Below are 22,032 nucleotides of genomic sequence, written 5' to 3'. Positions count from 1 at the left end.
GTTCTTCAGGAGTAAGAAGGATATCTCAAGCAATTTTGTTTGCTCTGGAGGGTGATTTTATCAAAATGAAAATTTGAAGGGATATACTATTTTAAAAATATACTGCATCTACAAGTTTTTTATTATTATTGTTTCAGTTGATTTTAGTTTTCAACAGGTTGTCTGTAATATAAATGACACATGACCACAACTGATTTTGATATACTCTCTATCCCTAACACACAGCTGATGTCAAATGAACCACGAAGGAATTCGGGACTTTCATAATAGACAAAACCATTTATCCTAATGAACTTTAATGATTGTGTTCATCATGAAGTCCCCTGAAACCACGTCAGTACTGATCATTTGCATTTCTTCATCCACTGGGGTTCTTCACAGTTTTGCAGCCATGAAATTGATATGTGGTTTCACGAGTGGAAAGAGTGGCAGACTGCGCTTGAATTCTGTCATATTTTCAATCACATTTGGCTGCAAAGAAGTGTACGCAAGAAAAAGTCTGCTCAATATCTTTGATCAGAAAAGTGATAAATTCCTCGCTTTTCGTTTTAACTTTTGCTACAGCTACATTTAAACATATCTTTCTTGCTCTTTTCTACAATATTAGCTATCCACATTTCATTGTAACAGGATCCCCCACAATATATATGGTTCTTTCTTATGAACCAACTGGTTTCGTAGTTACTCTAGATAATTTAAAACAACAGCTATAATGCAATAATTGCGTTACTAATAATGGCGGGAACTTCAGTAAATGCAGAGCTTGTCTTTTCATTTACAAATGCTACTTCAGAACTTCCCATCTATCCTTTGAATATCACATGTAGGATCATAAAAACAATAGCAATTCAATGAGCTATCATTTTTAGTTGCAGTAACAAAGTAACTTTTTAATATTTCAGTCATAATGGCTAATATATCCACATGTAATTCATACAGAAATTTCCATCCATGGTGATTATTTCACCTATAAGAACTGAATATGAACACAGATCTACTACTGCATTGCAAAAAGTTAATTATCTGTTGGGACAAACATTACCAACCCTCTTCAAGAAAATTCATTTACAGTCCAGTAAGGGCCCAGTGCTATCATATCTAAGCACACAGTGAAATCTGCAATACTTTTATGAATAGAATTAGTCAAATTTCTTCCTCCACAGGTTACACATTGACAGGAATGCGCATTAGTCTCTTAGGCTTCAAGATAATGACCAGACAGTTGGTTTTGTTGTTGGTGGTTTGGGGTTGAGGTTTTGGGTTTTTTAAACAAAGATGATAGATTTGTTGGTGCATATGCATCTTTCTTTCAGCACTTGATACATCTGGTCATATCCAATCAGTATTTTCAGACAATAATAATCTGTATTTTGCTCCACAGTGTAGATACTCAGTGAAGTTAACTACTGCCATTAGCATTCATTTCAATGGAATAGAAGGAACAAAGGTTAACAGGACAGACTGTTTAAGCGGGGGGGGGAATCAGGAAAAATCCCTATTGTTATTGAGGATGACAATACATGCAGAAAAGAGCTGAAACGTCAGCCCCACAACAGCATGAATTTCCAGAACTTTGTTTCTCCCTATAAACTTGTATTTAATGATAATAAACTTCCATAGTAATACAGACTGTGATTTTTTTGTGTTTTCTTTTTACCTGTGGTAGTGGTGGTGCTGGTGCCAGGTTCACATCATTTTGGCATGGAAATTCTCCAACAACAGGGCCTATTTAACATCATCAAAATTAATTCAGGACCATAATTTAATCAGTACCTTTTACATAATAAACTGTTTTCTCTTATAAGACAGGTATCTATAGAAATCACAGGTTACTAAAGTATCTCTAAATAAGATTTCCTGAACAGTTTGCTTTAATACTCCATAGCTGTCTTTAGAAATACAAAGAGCTTAATCCACAATTTGACTTGAGAACATGGGCTGAGGGAGTGGCTTTTAATCATTTTACTTACACATAAAGAGAATGTAGAAATAAAAATTGCTAATCTACTGATCAACGAATACTTAAAACCGTTTTCCGGTACAAATTATGAGAACAGTAGTAAATGCCAGTGGTATATACAACAAAAGCAATGCAACAACAGCACATCTTTTAGTAAGGACATGCCTATGGAGGCGTGGGGATTACTCCATGTACCAAAATTCCAGATAGCAACCCCACATCTTCCCTGCCTGTCCCCATGCATGCCCATGAGGTCCCCCCAAAACTTCTTCCTGCATCCAACCCACTTGTCCATAAGAACTTTTAGTCTTAAACTCCTTAAACCTTCCTTCTACCTCCATACCCAAATTTCAACCCTAACCTTCACCCTGCGAGTTCAAGTGCTTCCGGCTCCTAAAACCCCAGATCTCTACTCTACTGCTTCTGATACTTTTCAACTCTCAGAGAAAATGTTGCGTCTGCCTCCAGGAGAAAGGATTCTCTCTGGGAAGCTTTTCAGCCTTCCTCTTTTGTGCTACTCTCTGGAGGATGGGCACCTGCACTTGGAATAATGCTCATTTGGACTCATGGGAAATGCATTCAAGTCTCAATTTCTCCTTCATGGCAGAAGAGAGGCCACATGCCACATTAAATGGTTTAGGACTGGAGAGTATGTGGAGAAAACACCTTGCTATAATCTTACAAGAGTAACCACTTGTTACGTTATCTCCCACGCTGACTCTTGTCTTGGGAAGGTACTATTCCAAGCAAATAATAAACCATTCTGGCAATGTAGTTACGTTTTAAAAAGTTTTCTCTAGGTAGAAAAAGTATTAGAGTTATTTCTATTTAGCAATGATTAGTCATGAAAACTGGAAAGATGCTTTGAAGCAAGTCTTCCTTACTCGGCTGCAGAATTACAACTTCCATGGTACCAGAAAAATCAATCATTCTGAGACTGGAAGGAGTTTCATGATAGGCACACATCTGCTTCTTTCTGTTCTACAGACACGCCTTTAATAGTCTTGATTTTGAAACCAGTTACGTGTTGGAATTTAAGTCCAGTATGGTGCAAAATCCACATAAAGCAACATAGAAGTTTTTTCCTCTCAGTTTATTTATATTAACCAGAAACACTTTTAACCTTTTCCTTCTTGAATTCTAAAATGGAACAACAGTTTACAATGCACAGCTAATCTAGATTACTTAACAATAAAACCTAAAAAAACTTTGACTTTCTCAAGATTAAATATGTTTGACATTCCCAGAGGGTTTTGGGGTTTTCCCCCTTTTTTTTCTCCTTTCCTTTGAAAATGCCTGCGTAAAACTGTCAGAAAAAAACCCAAACAACCACAACACATTGTATTGGTAACTGCAAATACTAATTTTGTTTTTCTCTGTAGTACTATTACAGAGTTTTATGGTTGTTTTAAAATAGCCTGTTGAAAAAAGAAGTGCTATTTTAAGATATATTGTTTTAATATCAATATACTTATGAATGTCTGAAGAACTCAGCCACAAACATCAATCAAAAAATCTGAAGCACCCATGTGAAGAAAACCTATAAAAAGAAATACTTTTTCCTCTGAAAGGTGTATGATCTCCAGAGCTGAGGTTTTTCTTATAGTCTATTTGTATCATATAACACTGCTGTCTTTAACTATGACTTGCTTGAACAGGAATTGGTTAAACACTATATTCAGCAAAATACTTACAGGAATCCATTTCCCTTGCAAGGACATGTACTGATACCTTGTGTCTTCTGGGAGCATCTATTGCCAACAGCACCTACAGTAAAAAAATCAAGTCCTTTAGGTGTGGGAAGTACCACTCAGACATTATATTTATAAAACAGTAAAAGAATGACAGCATTTAAATTTTAATTTAAGCCTTAAAATGAGGGATGAAATTTGGGATGTCCCTTCAAATATTGTTAAGAGTCATCCATACTGTACTTTGAATTATTTTACAATCAAGTTAAGAAATTCATGTACTGTTTGTGACTCATAAAAACGGTAAGTACTGGGAATCCAGCCATTAACTATCACCGCATCAGAAATGTAACCTAAAATCTCTGCAGATCTCATCACACTCAAGACAATTATTAAACTCAGCTGGACTAGTTCACTAACTGGACCAGTTATTTCTGCTCTGGAATACTGGATAATCATGTATTAAGCATTAGTGTAAGCAAAATAGTGCAGATTCCTACAAAAACAGAAGGTGGATACTTGTTCAAGTTATCGTTTATTAAACAACAGCTACTGAAATTCCATTTACTAAGTTTGTATTTGCTACATATCTTCACCCATGCTATCATACTATTTAAAACAAACAAACAAAACCCAAAAGATGTTACTGTTTGCTGTGCCATGTAAATAATAACCAGTTTTGAGCATTAAGACTAAATCTCATAGATGGTAATGTTAAAATTACCTTGGATAGTGAAAAGGATAAGACAGAGTACAAAAGAGAAATTATTTTGAAAAACATTAACCTCCCACCTCCAACAGAAAAAACCCCACACAGATACACACATACCCATGCTGCTTCATGGGCAGAAATTTTTCCATCCAATAGTAAGTTCCAAAGACATACGTCTACATTATTTTTCAAAGTATTCCCTGAGCTATTAGCTGCTCCGTAAGTAATAAAACAGTATGTACACTCTGCAATATAGTGACTTATCATTGCCTACGAAATTTTGAAATTTCTTACAAAGCAGAAAGAACGAGGCCAAATTTATTTTGGGGACACCCCCCCCCCCCCAATTTCAATCGCTTATATTAGATATCTATCTAGCAACTTCATGCTGAGTTACAATGTACAATTATTGCATCATTACGCTGTTCCTTTGTTCTGCCTAACTATGAAAGGAAGGAAAAAAAAGTGTTGATTTACAGTTAAAGATTTAAAAATATCTGAGTCATTCACAATTCATGCACACAAAATAACCTGAATTATTTACTGGTTGGGAGGGGGAAAAAAAAAAAAAACAACAAATTTGCAATTTTGGCCGAGCTTGATCATAACACAGCACATTTTTTATTTAGAAAGAAAGAGTAAATGAGACAAGAGGAGAGTAAGATCTGGTAAGAAAAAAAGAAACAAAACATAACAAAACCCAATCCTTCCACAATTTTTACAGTATGCTAGTTGCCATTAAACTAAGTAAGATTCATGAAACAAAATTATTATTAAGGTATCTGCATCAATTATATAAACTATCTAAAACAGGTATAAATATATGCTTTCATAGTTCACATGAATAACATCCAGTTATATCTGTATCTCTTTCCAAGGAACATTTTAACTACATGACTAACTTACCTTGTAGAACTGTATAATATCATCCTTGGTCAGGGTCTTTAGATAAGCCACTTCAATGTTATCTGCACAACAATAGTAAAAATTAGAACAAGTCTGCAAATCATAGCTGGTTATTAGCACACTACTTATTCAAAGTATTTTTCTTTCAAATTCAGATGCCGTAATTGGCTGCAAATGATATGCTTTTCATTCTTAACTTTCAAGCTAATACTTACATCACTAAAGGTGTCATTGGAAGCTTGGCAGAAAATTATACTTTCAGTAAGTCCCTTTGATTTGACTTACTAAAAAATGTATGTTTGAACAATACAGATTGCACTGTATGGTACTCAGTAGCTAAAACTGATATGCCTACTTCTGTGTATTATCTTCAAATCAATGTTGTATACTTCTAATGCTGACTGATTATAGATGGCTTTTATGCACAGTCAGGAAACAGGATGGTAGGATGTATGCTGGCAGGATGTACTTTTAAATAAATGGAAGGAACCGTGCCTACATCAGACCTGTGAAGGAGTAATCACCTTTAAGGTACCTGGGGACAATGTGTCTCAGTAGATACATCACTTCATATAGATTAAATTGTAATAAACTAATCATGTAATATCATTGCTGCATAAGCAGGAAAGTTTTTTGTGGCAGGCATGCTTACTTTTCTTAGGGTTAGCAGGAAGATCAAGAAAGAACTGCATGCAAGAGAACAAATAGGCAGTTAAGAAGTCTGTGAGGCAGGCTGTAAGCAATTAGTAAGAAGTTCTACATGGAATAAATTAAAAAAAAAAATCAACAAAACAGTTTGGAAAATTAGATGACATTTGGGAGAAAATTTTTAAACTAAGTAAAACATTAAAAGTAATAATAATAAAAATGTTAAAACCTGAAGAAAAAAGCCTATCACTTCTGAAGGATGGAATATGAATTTCTCATTTTGACAATTCCAGCCATATTAGAATCATTAATGAAATAAAATTACAAGTGGGTAAAGAGGAATTAAAGATATAAAAGTCAAGGGAAATAATAAGTTAAGTGGGATTAAATATGAAAGATATGGCTACAGCTATCAGTAAAGAGATTACAGAGAGATAATATAGATCCAAGTAAGGTAAAACCAGAAACACTTAAGGCAGAGAAAAATGAAACTGTTTCATCAGACACAAAAAAAGTACTTGAGCGGGTACGTTTCCATGCCAGTCTCAGGCATGAAACCTTGTCAGTAGCTCTCATTCTCTTGAGACCAAGCTAGATGACAATTCAAAATTCTTCATTATTAGAACAGTTCAGTTAAGTCATTGTTGACCAAAAAGACTGTATTTACTATTGTGGAAAGCCAATACCGTGTTTGTAAAGCAAAAGAGAAGTCACAGCACAGAGTGATTTTTATGGAGGAAGCATCTTATGGATGGAAGATGGAAAATTATAGTTGTGAATAAGAGTTGAGACATAAAAAAATGTAAGGAAAAGCTGACCTTGTACCTAAAACTGATTTTTTGTTTTCAGTGTTAGAAACTATATTACTAATATACCTCTGTATTTTGTATTAAAAAAATCTTCAAACAATGATGGAAAAAGGGAAAAATACAACTTAAATACTATGTAGGATCACAATGTAAATTAACTGTCCGTCCATTTTCAGTAATAACACTGGAAGTTGGATCTCAATTGGTCTTCTACAAGCTTATAATCTTCAAAGTATCATGGACGAAAACCCAAAAAAATTAGTATTTCTTCAAGCCTACTCTAAGCTGAGGCAGGTCACATGTTAGTTAAGACACCTGCTGTTGCCTCTGCCATCACTCCCTGAAAGAACTGGGAAGAGGAAAGGGTTCATATGAATGTGTGTATCTGAATGTATCTCAGTCAACTATTAGGCACATACGCGATACAGACGTCCGAACATCACAGGCAGACACTTGAGCTTATATGACATCAACATTTACATTCAAACCACTTCCAATCCTTGACCTACTCTACGTCTCACTGAGCCTTAAGGGAAAGAACAGAACGTCAATAAAGCATTCACCAACACACATCATAGGGCGAACATCAGGGAATACATCCTCTATTACTAACAGCTCCCACAGCAGTGAGAGCACAGGCTCTACAAATGAGGTATTTTCTCAAGGCAGAAGGAAGAAATACAACTTACAGGACACAAATCACAAAAAATACACTAAATTATGGACAGGCTATGTAAAAGTTTAAATTGTTCCCAAATGAATATGACACTCAACAGTCACAAATGTAGCCAAACTACAGCATTCGGTTTTAAAGGAATTATAATTTGTCTTACCTCTGTCAAAGTTATACTGCTGGGAAATTATTTCTCCCCAGTATTTAGCACATTCTGCAGACAGCTTCTTTGGTTTGTCTAGACGACGAATTGCTAGAGCTTGGATGTGTTTTTGGAAGGCTTCTTCTGTCATGTCTTCTATGCATTTCTCCATAGTTTTTAAGAACGCTTCTACCCTGCTTTCTAAATAGTGCGGTGGTTTTTCAGATTGAATAATAAATCGCAGTCCTTGTATGCCATTTGCCCGACGTGGACCACTGAACACAATGTAACCTTGGCAAAACAAGAATAATGACAAATTAAAAGAAACTCCTTGTTCCAGCATGAAGTTTGCCAAATATGGCACATCTGACAGGAACACAATTTTATGCTATGTTTAATTCTGTATTAGAAATTAAATAATGAAGGTTTCAAAACATGCCACTGTATTTTTTTAAAACATCTTTATTCTACTGAGGTATCAGTTCAGGGGAGGGTCGAGGAGGAGATGAGACAGACCAAGACAGAACAAAAGGAATTCTGCCATCAGGATTAGGAAACCACAAATTAAGCTGTACTCCAGGGCTTCGTTAGACTCAACATTGGGAACTTCCTATTACTTTTTCGTAACATCTAATCTGAATTCTCTTTGCTGCAATGTAAAACCACTATTTCTCATCTTGTCAATTAGATACAAAGAAAATATTATTCCCTTCCTTTTTGTTGCAGCTTTTGGTTATCTGAACCCCCAAGCCTTTTTTCAGTCTTCTTCCACTCTTTTAATAAAAAATGTGTCACATTTCAGTCTTTTAAATGTTGTTTCATAGCTCTCTAATAATTCCTCGATGCTTATGTCAAAACTGTATACAGTATTTCAAAGTCCTTACCTGAACAACATAGGAGTATTATCGTGTATGCATCTTGGAAGCTCCTATTTATCTATCCCAGCATTTTACACAGCAGCACAACACTGCTGATTTACATTCTACTTCTGATCCACTGTAATCTGTAGATTGTTTTCTACAAAACTGCTACCTAGCCAGTTGTCTCCTAGCTTGTACCTGTGCCATTGATTATTCCTGCCAATCTGTTCCTACTAAATTGCATCTTATCTTCAAGTCATATTTCTAAAATGTCAAACTAATTTTGAATTCTAATTCTATCTTCCCACACACTTGCAGCCTCTCTCAGCTTAGTATTATCTGAAGATTTAGTTAAGTGTATTCACTCTTCCATCATACAGAGTTTTGATGAAAATACTAAGTAGCACTGGATCACAACAGAGCTCTGTGGAACACCATTCTTCTAATGAACTATTCTGATCTCTTCTCCAGTCACGACTTTCCAAACAGTAACATGTCTAACGTGACTTTCCAAATGTGTAACATGTCCACCTAGGCGTGCTCTCTAGCTTGTCTGAGAACGTTACACGCCTTTCATACTATCAAGAAGAGACATACAACATCACCACTTCCATCCATACAGCCAAACTGTTTCTACAAAAAAAAAAAGTTATGTTAGTTTGTCCAGTAATAGTCTCTCAGTGGTCTTCTATGAATTTAGAACTTGTTTGATAACTTATTCTGTATTTTCCAGGAATTTGAACTAAGCTGACTTATCTGTAATTTCCCCTTCTCTTCTCTTCCCTTTTTTAAGGAAACGTTATTTTTCCTCATCTATCATCCAGGAATTCTCAGTTACAGGATTTTCAATTCCAGGAATTCATAATTTTGGGGTTTTTTACTGTAGAGTTCATCATGCCTGAACTTTTTAGAAGCTTCTAATTTACCTGAACAACCTTTAATCTGTTATTTTCCTGTTCAAAGGTAAGCCGTGGACTTTTATCACTGGTATTTATTTTGGAAATCATCTGGTCACAGTTGACATTTTACGTGAAGACTAACAAAGCCATCCTAAAACATTTTGACTTTTTTCCCCCACCACTGACAACTTTTCTCTTCCTCTTTCTCATACTGCTAAAGTGTTTATTGAATGAGTTCGTGTTACTACTACTACTGTTTAGCAAACTGCTAACTCCTGGACTACTTTGTCCCCAAGCTGTCTCAGAGATCTTCTTAATAATTCCATGAAGTTTATTGAATTTTGCTGGTACTTCTACTGTCTTCCCTCCTAAGTCTTGTGAACTCTATCATTTGGCGGTTATGCAGTGCTGGATACACTCAGACAGCTCTTCCTCACTGGTTCCGCACCTCCTCTTTAGCTGTTACCTCCAACTTCAATATGAAACCTGCTACCAGCAGATTCCAAAAACCTGCTAAATAACCTGGATCCTGTCCTATTTTCAAAAGACACCTAGATAGTTAAAATTCCTATGATCAATATGGTATGGCTGATTCTGCTAATAGCTCACAAAAAGTCTAATCTTGCCTGATCTCCCTGGTAGTTCATAGTCATCACACTGAGACATTCCCCTACTTCTCACCTTTGGAAAAACCGTACTCCTGCTCAGTACTTCAATCATGCAAACTGTCATGCAAAGTCTCTGTGTCTCCTTGTTATCCTGTTTGGAATAACCTTACCAGTTCTCAGTCTTACTGGTTCAGGTAACAATTACTGATGAACAGCTGTATTCTTAAAAAGTCTGAAATGTGTTGAGCATGGCAGCTTACCATGACCCATACAGCAGTATTCCTAAGCTAGTGCTTGTGAATCATCAAGTGCACCTGGAAGTAAGATCTCAAGCAGAAGAGACTGAACTACTACTCCTGATTCTTTAAGAAGATCTAAAATTTGGGAAACTGATCTCATCTCCTTTTGGTAAAAATTGAAGATGTGAATTTTCTGTACATTGATCAAACTTTTTAAAAAGCCAGCGTTGGTTTCAGATACTTCATACTTATCTTAAAAATTATGCTTGCTGCATCTCAATATACAGTATGTAGACAGTAACATTCCTTTGAGTCACCAGCAGTTTAAATTATTTACATTTAGCAAGTGCCCTTTAAATGGCATTCACTAAGCAGGGAAAGGACACCTCATAATGTCTCATGTAAGTGCATAAGCATGCGTGCATGTGTGTATCCAGACACATAATCACTATGGGAAAAACTTACCTAATTGTTCCTTGGTGCGCAGAGTATTGAAGCATGGTTCCGAGATAATTTGACAGAAAAGCTCCAAAAACATATTCTCAGAAGTGCTCTGCATGTCTGTCTGGTAATATATTTCAATGCCACAATTGTTATGAACTTCATTTCTCTGTTGATATACAAACCAACCTCCTAAAAGGCAAAGTTAAAACATTTAAGTTCATAAAAATGTACATTCTTATTGTCCACAGTTAAAAACATAATGGTCTATCATTTGTGGAATGGAATTATAATAAATGGTTTAGGACTGTTAAAGCAGAATTTCCACTAACAACATACTTTTCATGAAACAAGTAAAGAAAAGGTTATTTTAACACATTGAAATGTCATAGCTTGAGCATATCAGCAACTAAATTGAAACTGGCTGCTTCTACTCAAGCAAGTATTTGTGGAACTGGAGTGGAAATCTGCATTGCCTCTATTGTGTAAATAGTTTCTAAAGACCATTTGGCAGAAACATTTATGAACATTAAAAATACTTCAACATTTAATACCAACAGGTTCTTTGGTATATGGCAGTTTCCACAGGCTGACGATCAGCTATGTGTAATTGGCTTTGGCTGTGTAGCTACGTATGTCATCATTCCTGTATAATTCCCAGCAATTCCTTGAACCTCCTTTCTTATATATAAAGACTTTTTTGCACAATAGAAGTAAAATCATATGCAAACATTATGAGACCAACAACATTTATATTAGAAAAAAAAGAAGTTACTTGTGTAAGAGCTTTTCTTTTTCTCAAAAAGCAAGAGTCATTCACTGAATGGTCAATTAACACTCAAAAGTGCTCCAAGAATGGTGCTTATTGAAATGTGTACACTATGTGTAGCAGAGAGTGAATAGAGCTCTTATTTCTGTAAAAATCATACCAAGTGAATTAGGATTGAATCATAGAATGGTTTGGGTTGGAAGGGACCTTTAAAGCTTGTCTATTTTCAACCCCCAAGAAGTCCAACTTACATACATAGATTAAAAATGAAATCGAATTCATTTTCAAGTATACCAGAAAGATGATATATTAGTGTATAATTTTATTATAAAAACAACACTCTATTTTTATATTTAAAGTTTAAAATAATTTGAGGTAAGTCTGATTTTGAAACAAACTCCTAGCAACAGAGTAATATTAATTTTAATATACTATTAGCAAACAGAGAATCTCAAATTAATGTGTGTTTAAAATTTGTAAATAAGTCATTTAACTTACTGTCAGGAAGTTGCACTTCTCTGTATCTTACTAGCTGACTGGGAAGGAGTGGCTTTGTATGAGCGTGCTCAATGAGAGTGTCCTCAACCATCTGCATAATTCCTAATGCAGCCTGGAAGAGAAAACGTAAAAGGATTTTTAACGATCATTAGTTATTCTGTACCTAAGAGCAGGGTAAGACTTTCCAATGATTGATTGGAAAAGAAAATCATGAGAGAAAAGAAAAAAAAAAAAAAGGACATATGGATATTGCAATTTAATAAAAATACAGTAGAAGTTAAGTATATGAGAGGACGTGGGTGTTTGGAGGCTGAGGGTTTTGTGGTGGGCTTTTTTTTCCATATTTATCTTGTTTACATGTAAACAACACTTTTTAAATTAAAGTTCAATGGGCTTTTTTTTCCCTTTCCCTTCACCACTTTGATGTACTCGTATTTCCAAGTTTGAAAACTATATATATATACACACACACACACACACACACACAATGTATTTCTGCAAAGGACACCTCAACAGATGGAATTTTAAGAAAACAAATTAATGGTTAAGTTCAAACATGCATTACAGTGATGTGCTGGTAGTATTAGGACTCATTGCCTACATACTTTCTTTTATTTGAGGGATTAAAATAATAATAATACAAGAATCTTAAGTACTGAAAAAAAAATTAAAAATCATTAGTTTGATTCAAGGATTTAACTTCAAAAACTTTACCTGTTAAGGGCTATGTGTTCTTGCAGGCTGCATGCTGGAAATTACAGTAACTTGCTACAAAGTAGTTTTGGCTGAAAGCCAAAATCTCTTAGTCTGCGCTACCACAAACTCACAACACAAGTGATCTTATCAAAAACATGCAAAAGGTCTGAAAACTTAAAAAACACATGCCACTCCCAAAACCTCCACCCAATATATCAAAGACAAAAAGATTGAGGTCTAACAGTTTGAAAGGTTAGAAAAAATACTATACATTCTTCCAATCAAGTCACCGTATTAAAACAAAGTATTTACAACAAGATTGTTCAGACAGATGTTCTGAACAGGATTAGTTTCCTATTCATCCACTTGTGGCAAATAAAAGGAATAGTAAGAAAAAAGTATCAGAATGAAGCTAATTCAAGAAGAAATGAGTATTTTAAGCAGCTAGATAGGTCTAATTTTTCAGAAAGTACAGAATCTCTAAAACATTTTTTAGTACTGAAAGGTATCACAAGAGTATGCCAATTTTGATTCAATTTTAGTGGAAAAATTTCTTAGATTCAGGTTAAAATTTCTGAGCTTTGTCAGTAATGATCACGTCATGGGCACTGAAGGACAGAGAAGTTTTCCTACCCACATCTGTTCAGGGAGGTTTGCAGATCATTTCTAAAACATTGCACAGCCATGGGTGTAACAATATATACTTCCCAGTTCTCTAGCTGTAGTATTCTTCAACAGCCACCCATTTATGCCAATTAAAGAATGCATTTCTCTGCTATGACTGCATCATCATGGAAATCTAAAAAACCTGGTCATTCAGTTACATATTTCAGAAGAAAATGGCTTTCATATACAACTGCGTAAGAAATAAGGAGGGAAAAGAGACTATTTTTTACATTTCTCCACATGAAAAATATTCTATAAAACAAAAAAAAAATTTAAGAGACATCCTTGAAAGAGAAAACTTTATGCACCCAGTGCCATTGGCTCCATCTTTTTATTTTTCCCCTCCTTATCAGTTAACTTTGTTCCTTGTGTTTATAACATCTCCCGCTAGTAAAGTATCACAGAGCTGGTATAACATAGAAATACTGCTATGCCAGCCCTACAAAAAACACGGAATGCAAAGATGTACAAGAAAGGTACTATGTTTTGTATTGGTACACATATTCAAATATTTGGTTAGATTTCCTATGCAAATACAAACTGTCACTATTTTTGTGGAAGATAGGAAAAAGCATTTTCTGATTTTTACTCCCCAAAAGGCGCAACTGAGAGCTGACACTTATTTTTTATGGCTCACCATTCCTGTTTAGCTTTGTACAAAGATCTTCATTTGGAATCTTTGTCAGTTAGCCTGAAACTTTTAAACGGAAAAGCAGGATCTGCAGCACATCCTTACTTATGCAGCTTGATCACATCACAGTAATGACATACACCACAGACTTTCAACTACTTCGATCATAAATTGTTTTTTATTAAAATCCCAAGAGCAATACAAGGGCAGCACTTAGTCTAATAAATCTAAAGTGGAAAAAATGACACTATGATATTTTCATAAAGACAAAAAAAGTACAAAGTCAAATTATGAAATCACATTTGGCAAAACTGCTTTAAGATCTAAGAAGATTAAACCAGTCTTCCATTTTTTATGCTGCTTTTAAAGAAAACTTGTTTTATTAAAAAAAGTATCACACCAACCTGTTTTGTTATATTGCCATGGAGAAGAGCTTCGATGTGTAACCGTGACAACAGTTGAGCTATAAAGGCCTTGAGGCGGGGAAGAGTGACATCTAGAATAGATATTTAGACAGTTAAATCAATTACATGCATTTTTACATTACGAAGTACCTAACTCATCATTAGATATGATGCATTTCTTAGAGGAGGAGAAACTCATCATCATGAAAAAGCAAATCTCTCCTTAAAAATGCAACATTGGAAAGATTCCACGTTTAAATAGCAGCACTCATCGTATAGTTTGTTTTGCTTGGAATTCACATACCGTCTGACCCAGATTCCAAAAAGAAAAGAAAAAAAAAAAGCTTTCTTTGCAATCATGTTGAACAAACATCCATTCTCCAGAGAAAACAGTTGCAATCATTCAGGTGGTGTTCCAAGATAAAGCCTTACTTACTAACTAAACAAACAGCATGTAGTTTATAATGCTCAAGAAACACTATGCATTTACCATCTAGACTATAAAAAGAACCTCAACTCAAATATGGCGTTTTGATAGTATCTTTGCAACAAACAATACACAAGACAAGTATTTTTGCAATATATCCCAGAATACACATACACACACATTCTATGGTAGCCTGACTTTGCAAAGCGGTTTTCATATATAATGCAAAGTATAGCTTAACTTATAGAATCAATGGAATAAGAGAGGAAGGATGGTTGAACGGATGGGGTATTCATTCCGAAGTCAGTATCTCCATTCTTAACCCCCTGACACTACAAGAATACCCACAACTGTATCACCAATTCTATTAACTTCTCATTCTGTCATTTTCACAGAATCACAGAATCATTAAGGTTGGAAGAGACCTTTAAGATCATCAAGTCCAACCGTTAACCCTACACCACCATGCCCACTAAACCATGTCCCGAAGTGCCACATCCACACATTTTTTGAATATCTCCAGTGATGGTGACTCCACCACCCCCCTGGGCAGCCTGTTCCAATGCTTGACCACTCTCTCCATAAATCTTTCCTAATATCCAATCTAAACCTCCCCGGCGCAACTTAAGGCCATTTCCTCTCACCCTATCACTAGTTACTTGGGAGAAGTGACCAACACCCACCTCACCACAACACCCTTTCAGGCAGTTGTAGAGAGCGGTAAGGTCTCCCCCTCAGCCTCCTCTTCTCCAGACTGAACAAGCCCAGTGCCCTCAGCCGCTCCTCATAAGACTTGTGCTCCAGACCCCTCACCAGCTTCGTTGCCCTTCTCTGGACACGCTCCAGCACCTCAGCATCCTTCTTGCAGTGAGGGGCCCAAAACTGAACACAGGATTCGAGGTGTGGCCTCACCAGTGCCGAGTACAGGGGCACAATCACTTCTCTACTCCTGCTGGCCACACTATTCCTGATACAGGCCAGGATGCTGTTGGCCTTCTTGGCCACCTGGGCACACTGCCGGCTCATGTTCAGCCGACTGTCAACCAGCACCTCCAGGTCCTTTTCCACTGCGCAGCTCTCCAGCCACTCCTCCCCAAGAGGAAGTATTTCTCAACTAAATAAAAAATAACAATACTCATGTATGTCACTAAAGTTTTGAAAAGACAAATGCAATCAAGATCATGAGGTCACTCAGTTATTCAGTGGGGGATGCATACATCCTAACAGATTTGTGATTTGTATTAGAAAAACTTACACCGTGCTTATCAGTCTTTCCCACTCTCAAAAAGAGGTTACTGACCACCAGTAAAAAATTTATTTCCACATTTTTCCCTCATTCCAAATCAACTTTTTATTGCTGTGTAATCCTAATCTTAATAAGCACTTCTAGAGGCAAAAATTAATAGTGCAGAAGATTAAGGTCACATTGAGTGTGAGAGAGGAAAAGAGGGGAAAAAAAAATTTTACACATAAACCCCCTGTATTTCAAGCAAAGTTCCAGGAATGCCACGTAGACAGCATTCCTTTCCAGCATCCCATTTTTAGCCATTCTTATGCTGAATACAGTAGTATTAATCTTATAAAGACAATTTACACATGGAACAGAAGATCTCTTATTTTTTTCAAAATTCAGTAGTCATTAAAAAAGGAATGACCTACATATAGCTGAACCCACTGCCATGAAAATCAGCGTTAGTTTTGTCATTGCCTTCACAGGCAGCACTGGCACCACTGCTAATCTCAGAGATACCGGCAATCATTCAAGAAACTATACAACTAAACATTTATATTTCCTGGAACAATCCTCTAGAAAAAACACAGACCTCTGTGCAGCTGGCTCAGGGCATCTATGGAGCCTATCTCAATAAAGCAGTTTTCAGCATCACAACTTCAAACAGTATGGTACGTGTCAGACTTTGACAACTATGAATATGTATCCTGAATCCACTCCCTCAAATAAACACAAAAGCCAGATATTCCTCTTGAAAAGAATGTCTCAGTGTATTCCAAGAAGATAGTACAAGATATTTTGCAAACTGTCCCAATAACAGCCTTTGTTTGTAACACAGTAAGATACAGGTAGGGAAGAATTCTTCAGCTATTACTAAAATGAATTAAGTTTCTTTAGTTTGAAATTTCTTCTTCTTCCATATATAGTGGGGTGCCTGCTCTTTGTTAAAAGCCACAGTGTTCTTTATTATCGTTATTATCTATAGAAATTATATCTTTTTTTCTTTATTATCTACAGAAACATGAGTTATGATTACCTGGTAATGGCAAAAACAAAATAGTATGCACATTGGGAAGTACAATGCAGATAAACTCCAATGTGTCTGCAAGATGTCAACTACAGCCAAATGCTTTTAGCAGTGTTGGTTAAGCACTGGATTCACCATATCAAGGCTCACGCCCATAAAGCCATTCAGGTTTTGCCATTTGAGGCCTTTTGCCTGATACTTTCTAGAAACTGGAGGACAAGTGCAGAGGCATCGGCATCCACCAGCACTGGCTCAGGTCTGGCACTGCAGGGGCTTCACTTGGGTAATGGGCAGAGTTCAAAATAGGTACCTTCATTAGTTTGGTAACAAGCCGTTTTCCATAAGAAAAAAAAAGTTTCAAACTGGCAGAACATTACCATCTAGAGCTTCTTTTAATTCATCTTTGGTCCAAGCAACTTCTGTCATCAGGAGTCGGAGATAATACATTGCATGCTGGTGAGGCTGTTCAGCCCTGAAGTTGTTAAGCGATCTCATGTACTAAAACAAAATAATTAAGTTCAAATTGTAGAACTCTATTTCTAAACATAAAATATTAAGTCTGTACTCTCAACTTTGTGTACCATCAAAAAGACACATTTCAAATGTCAAGAACATTCTCTCTCTTAGACCTGTTAAAAAATAGTGTTAAATCACCTTAGTAGTAAATGTGGGCTTCTGAGCCCTCTGAGATAGTTGAAATGAGCACAAAATCAAACTTCTCCATAAAATTAATGACTGGAAATTAAATTATTGCAGTTAGACCTAAATAAGTATTTAGATCAAGTTGCTCTACTCAGGAAAGATGCATTCTATGATGACTGTCAGGGGGTCGGATAGGGGAATATTGCTAATAGAAAATGTATTTTTCTCCCAGTTGCTTCCCTGGGCTGACCTGGTTAGAAAAATACAGGACCACCTGGGAAAATCTTTGCATTCTTTGCCTGGAGAAAGGAGGTATGAGAGAAGAATCAGTGAGCTTCTCCAAAGAAACTCCTTTCTAGTCCAGCTGCATCTTTACAAAATAAGCAAAACCTTTTTCCTCTATCCGAAGAACTGTAAAGTTCAAACTAATAGTTTTGACAAGCTGAGATCATTTCCAGCACAGGAGAAAACTAACTCATTTCAGAGCACACGAGTGAGAAACAGTGAGCATGAAATTGCTGAGGACTCATCCTTCTATCTGTTCCAAACAGAAGCTGGTATCTCCCTTATCTGTTAGGTGTAGGCATGAGGGGAAGAACTGTAATCTCCCCATCTGATTTGACTTTTTTGTATTTTGTCCTTGTTTTACATACACAAAAGGCCTACGTAACGAAAGTCTATAAAACATTAAAATATGCATAATACAGAGACAAAGCTCAAGCAAACTGTAAAGACAATCAGGGAAACATGTTAAAGTAAAAGAAAATAATCCAAACCAGATCATTTAGACTTGCAGGTTGTGGTTTTTTACTTCGACATTTGTCACAACCAGTTAAAACTTTCCAGACAATTTATGTATCTTGGGTACACACAGCCCTAAATAAAATGTTGTTATAATAAATTCACCTCATGTTTGATGTCCACCTGCTTAGAATTTCCTACTAAATGGTAATGATGGCCATGATGTCTGTCTAGGCCAATCACTTGTTCAAAAATCACTAGCAGCAAAGGATTAAAGACAGACCATTGCAAGCATGGAGTGATCTTCCCTGCAGCCCTAGCTCTCTCGTTTACTGCAAACTATTTGCAAGCTTTCTGGGCCAGAAGTCAGCCTGTTCCCCAACACCCGTCTAATCCTTGTGCACTCATTTGTACCTCCACAACAACTCACTGCTGTGAGTGCCAACATCTAATTTGCTCATTTCCTTTTGTTTTACTGTCTTGCCCTAAAGAAAGTACATGAAGAACAATTATGTATCTAGTTTGCTTAACAAATGTAATCACCGTTCATAATTTTACCTCAGGAGCTAAAATAATCTTACCTATATTCCATACATATAGATCAGTCATTAAATTTAGGCAGTCAGATTTCCAGAAGTCAGTATGTACTTAACCAGCTGGTTGCTTTTGCACCAAAGGATCTTGGCCCAGGAGCAGAGCTCCTCTTCACATATGGGAGAAGAAATGTTGCAAATCTTTTCAACATCTCCCTTCTCCCTTCATCCATTTTCCCCTGCTTTTATGGCTAGATCCCACTGCAGCCTTTCCAAATTGTAAAACGGGACATAAAGTTAAGATCCCTGCCCCCCCCCCCAAGATTCCTACTCCTGTCAAATCAAGTTGCAACCCCTTGATCAATCATAAGAAAGACTGACTGAAAGAAGATTCCAGGGCCAGTTATTTTTAAAAGAAGAACGTAATATAAACACTCCAGGGAACTCATGGCCCCAAAAAGGACAAAAGAAAAAAAGCTTCCGCAGTCCCAATGAGGCAGAATTTCACTCTGTATTTCCATGGACAATCAGCCCTCAGATTTCATTTCAAGTAAATGCATTCAATTTTAAATTACTCCAAAATGTAAGTTTCTCATGTAGCTTACCGCTTCCTTGATAATTTCAAATCTTTTTTCATCAATCTCAAAAGTAGCCATTTTCTCAATGATCTTCTTGAGCAAGATATGCTGCTTGTCATTATAACCTTTTACAGAAAGCTATGGAAAAAGTGCATAATTTGCTTTAAATGTGGAAGATAAAAAATAAAACAATTACTAAGTCTTGTATAATTCAATGAACAATACACTTTTCAACACTCACTCTAAATTCAACGTTATTCAACATTAACTCGTTCTGAAATAAAAATAACTAACTTGTTAATATAATATTGCGTATTTCCCCAGGAGTTACGAATGCAGAGAATTAATTTAATTTCATGTTGATGTAAAACAATTGTACTGAGAATACAGATTTTTCATGATTACAAGTATTGAGTCCAGTCAGTAAGCTGTACATTTGGAGGACTGAAACGATTTTACTATAGGTTTCTCATTTCAGTAATGAAATTTAGATTCACAGCTTTCTTAAATATTCTCTCCAATTTACTTTTAACCTTTTTTCATGTTGTATCTTGTTGCTCAAAAAACTATTTTACATAAATTGAAGCACTACTACAAGAAAACGTGTACTGTCAACAACAGCACAATTTATAACCAGGATGGTTCTGGGCTGAAAGACCAAGGTAGTTAGTCTACAATCGTCACGAGGTATTGATCTGATCATATGCATTTTACGCATTTTTTTGAAAGTACACATTAAGTAAACTTGTTCATTTAAAAAAAAATATGGAAACTTAAAAATTACTATATGATTACATCAAGCTACAGAATGCTCATCTAGTGAAAAAAGGCATTAGAAGGCCTTGGGGCGGGGGGAGGGGGAACATAAAAATTTGGTATCTGGACACAGGAATTTAATTGGACTTGTGCAGTTTAATTATTAAAACAAAATTTTAGTACACAAACCAACATACAGGTGAATTCCTGCTTTCCAAAGAACTTTTTTTCCTATAGTTTCTGAAACCGAACCATATTTCGAACCATATCCAAACCATGAATTTGAATAAAAAGCTTTCATATATGTCTTTATGACAAAGGCCGATATCCTAAATTTGTGTAAGAACCCAAACTGTTGAACAGTCACCCTGGGTGATTGTTTTTAGTGTAGCATCTGTCCTTGCTTAAAGTATCAACATTGTACAGTTACACCTATTGACTATAAAACTTCTTACAATATAGAAAAGAATATTGGAAGTTTCCATATATCAAAATAGAGTAAACTGATTTTAATACACAAAAATATAATCTTTACAGGAGAAGAATATAAAGACCCTACACAAAAAAAAATATAATATTTAAAACAACTCTAACCTTCTAAAGTGTGACTAAAAATGAAGAAAATAACACACACACACACTCTCCATTTTTTGTTTTTCTTTTTTTTTTCCTAAAAGGAATTAACTCTGACCATGGAAACATCAGCAAGCTTTGAAACTGAGAACAGATAACCGTGTTTGCAGTAAGTTAGGTAAATGCTACCAGGGAATGAGATTTGCATTGAATAAAAAAAAGTAATTGCAGCACATTCTGTCATATAGAAAATGTAAAGACAATATACAGTACATTCTCTTACTAAGATGCTTTGGCAAGTAATACTTCTACAGGAAATTTCAAAACACACTTTGGTATAAAAAGATGGTTAATAAAAGCTTTTAACAGAACTTCAAAAGAGACTATTAAAATCGCCTATCATAAATCTCACAGGAGAAGCTAAGTAAGAAATAACCATTTATTATAATACAGGTATTTATCAAGTAAGTATTATCAGCACGTTAAACAGATTATAAAACACATGATAAAGACAAACACTAAGAAAAAGCCATAAATATCCAGCATTGCATTCTAATGAACGCATGCACAATCCCATTTCCACAGCTCACTACAGCAGAATTAGAGGATTATAACAAAATCTGTAAAGTTGAGATTCATTCAACAGAAAAGTTAATCTTATTATACAGAAACCAGCAATAGTACTTTCAAGATTACCATGCAAGCAAGTAAAAATGTGAACCAGAATGCAACAAGTGCACTGCACACATGTTCACAAGACACTGCAATCTTAAACAGGTCACTCAGTACTGATTAAAATACACTGTTTTGCTTTGCTTTTAATTCATGAGATAGATGCAAGGAAAAAACCATTAACCATCTCGTTTAGAAATGCAGAATTCAAATGTTTTCTCCAAGCTCAACAACTCCCAAGCTGTTTCATTTCCTCCTGCGTTTTTTTCTTACTTACAAGTATTGCATTCATTCCTGATGCAATGCCATAGATCAAACCTGAGAGGCGTGCTGCATATGTATACTCTTTTAAATCATCCTTCAATAACCTGATAAACAGGTATGTCATGTTGCAATGGAGAGGATCAGCATAAATGTAGCGACTAACAAAAAGAAAAACAAAAGAAATGCTTTGATACCTCAAGCAGTGACAAAGTAATGGATGAAGAAACATGACTTAAGAGTATGTATATGCAGCCTCATGATCAGTAGTTCTTGAACAGGAAAGCTGAAATGTACCATTTATTTAACAGCATGAAAAGGGGGTCTTCTACCCCATCA

At 35.7% G+C, this 22,032-nt stretch overlaps 1 protein-coding gene across 2 annotated transcripts in view; it reads right to left on the bottom strand.

Moving 5' to 3' along the window:
• Positions 1 to 375: 375 nt before the first annotated feature.
• IDE (insulin degrading enzyme) overlaps positions 376 to 22,032 on the bottom strand; it is a gene marked incomplete at its 3' end in the record, with an annotated part of 57,877 nt that continues 36,220 nt past the window's right edge. Inside the window, exons 14-24 of one of the 2 annotated variants that reach the window (XM_082002442.1) lie at positions 21,710 to 21,854; positions 19,459 to 19,569; positions 17,315 to 17,435; positions 14,253 to 14,344; positions 11,856 to 11,967; positions 10,613 to 10,780; positions 7,560 to 7,832; positions 5,270 to 5,331; positions 3,655 to 3,727; positions 1,658 to 1,725; positions 376 to 471 (exon numbers count right to left, since the gene is read on the bottom strand). In XM_082002442.1, coding sequence (XP_081858568.1) covers positions 376 to 471; positions 1,658 to 1,725; positions 3,655 to 3,727; positions 5,270 to 5,331; positions 7,560 to 7,832; positions 10,613 to 10,780; positions 11,856 to 11,967; positions 14,253 to 14,344; positions 17,315 to 17,435; positions 19,459 to 19,569; positions 21,710 to 21,854 — 1,321 coding nt within the window. The remainder of the gene's footprint in view (positions 472 to 1,657; positions 1,726 to 3,654; positions 3,728 to 5,269; positions 5,332 to 7,559; positions 7,833 to 10,612; positions 10,781 to 11,855; positions 11,968 to 14,252; positions 14,345 to 17,314; positions 17,436 to 19,458; positions 19,570 to 21,709; positions 21,855 to 22,032) is intronic. The other variant, XM_082002443.1, reaches the window with a different exon arrangement.

The sequence above is a fragment of the Phaethon aethereus genome, assembly GCF_964289735.1.
Source record: "Phaethon aethereus genome assembly, chromosome: 7".
In the NCBI taxonomy this organism is placed as follows: domain Eukaryota; kingdom Metazoa; phylum Chordata; class Aves; order Phaethontiformes; family Phaethontidae; genus Phaethon; species Phaethon aethereus.
This window is presented reverse-complemented; position numbering and strand designations above follow the sequence as displayed.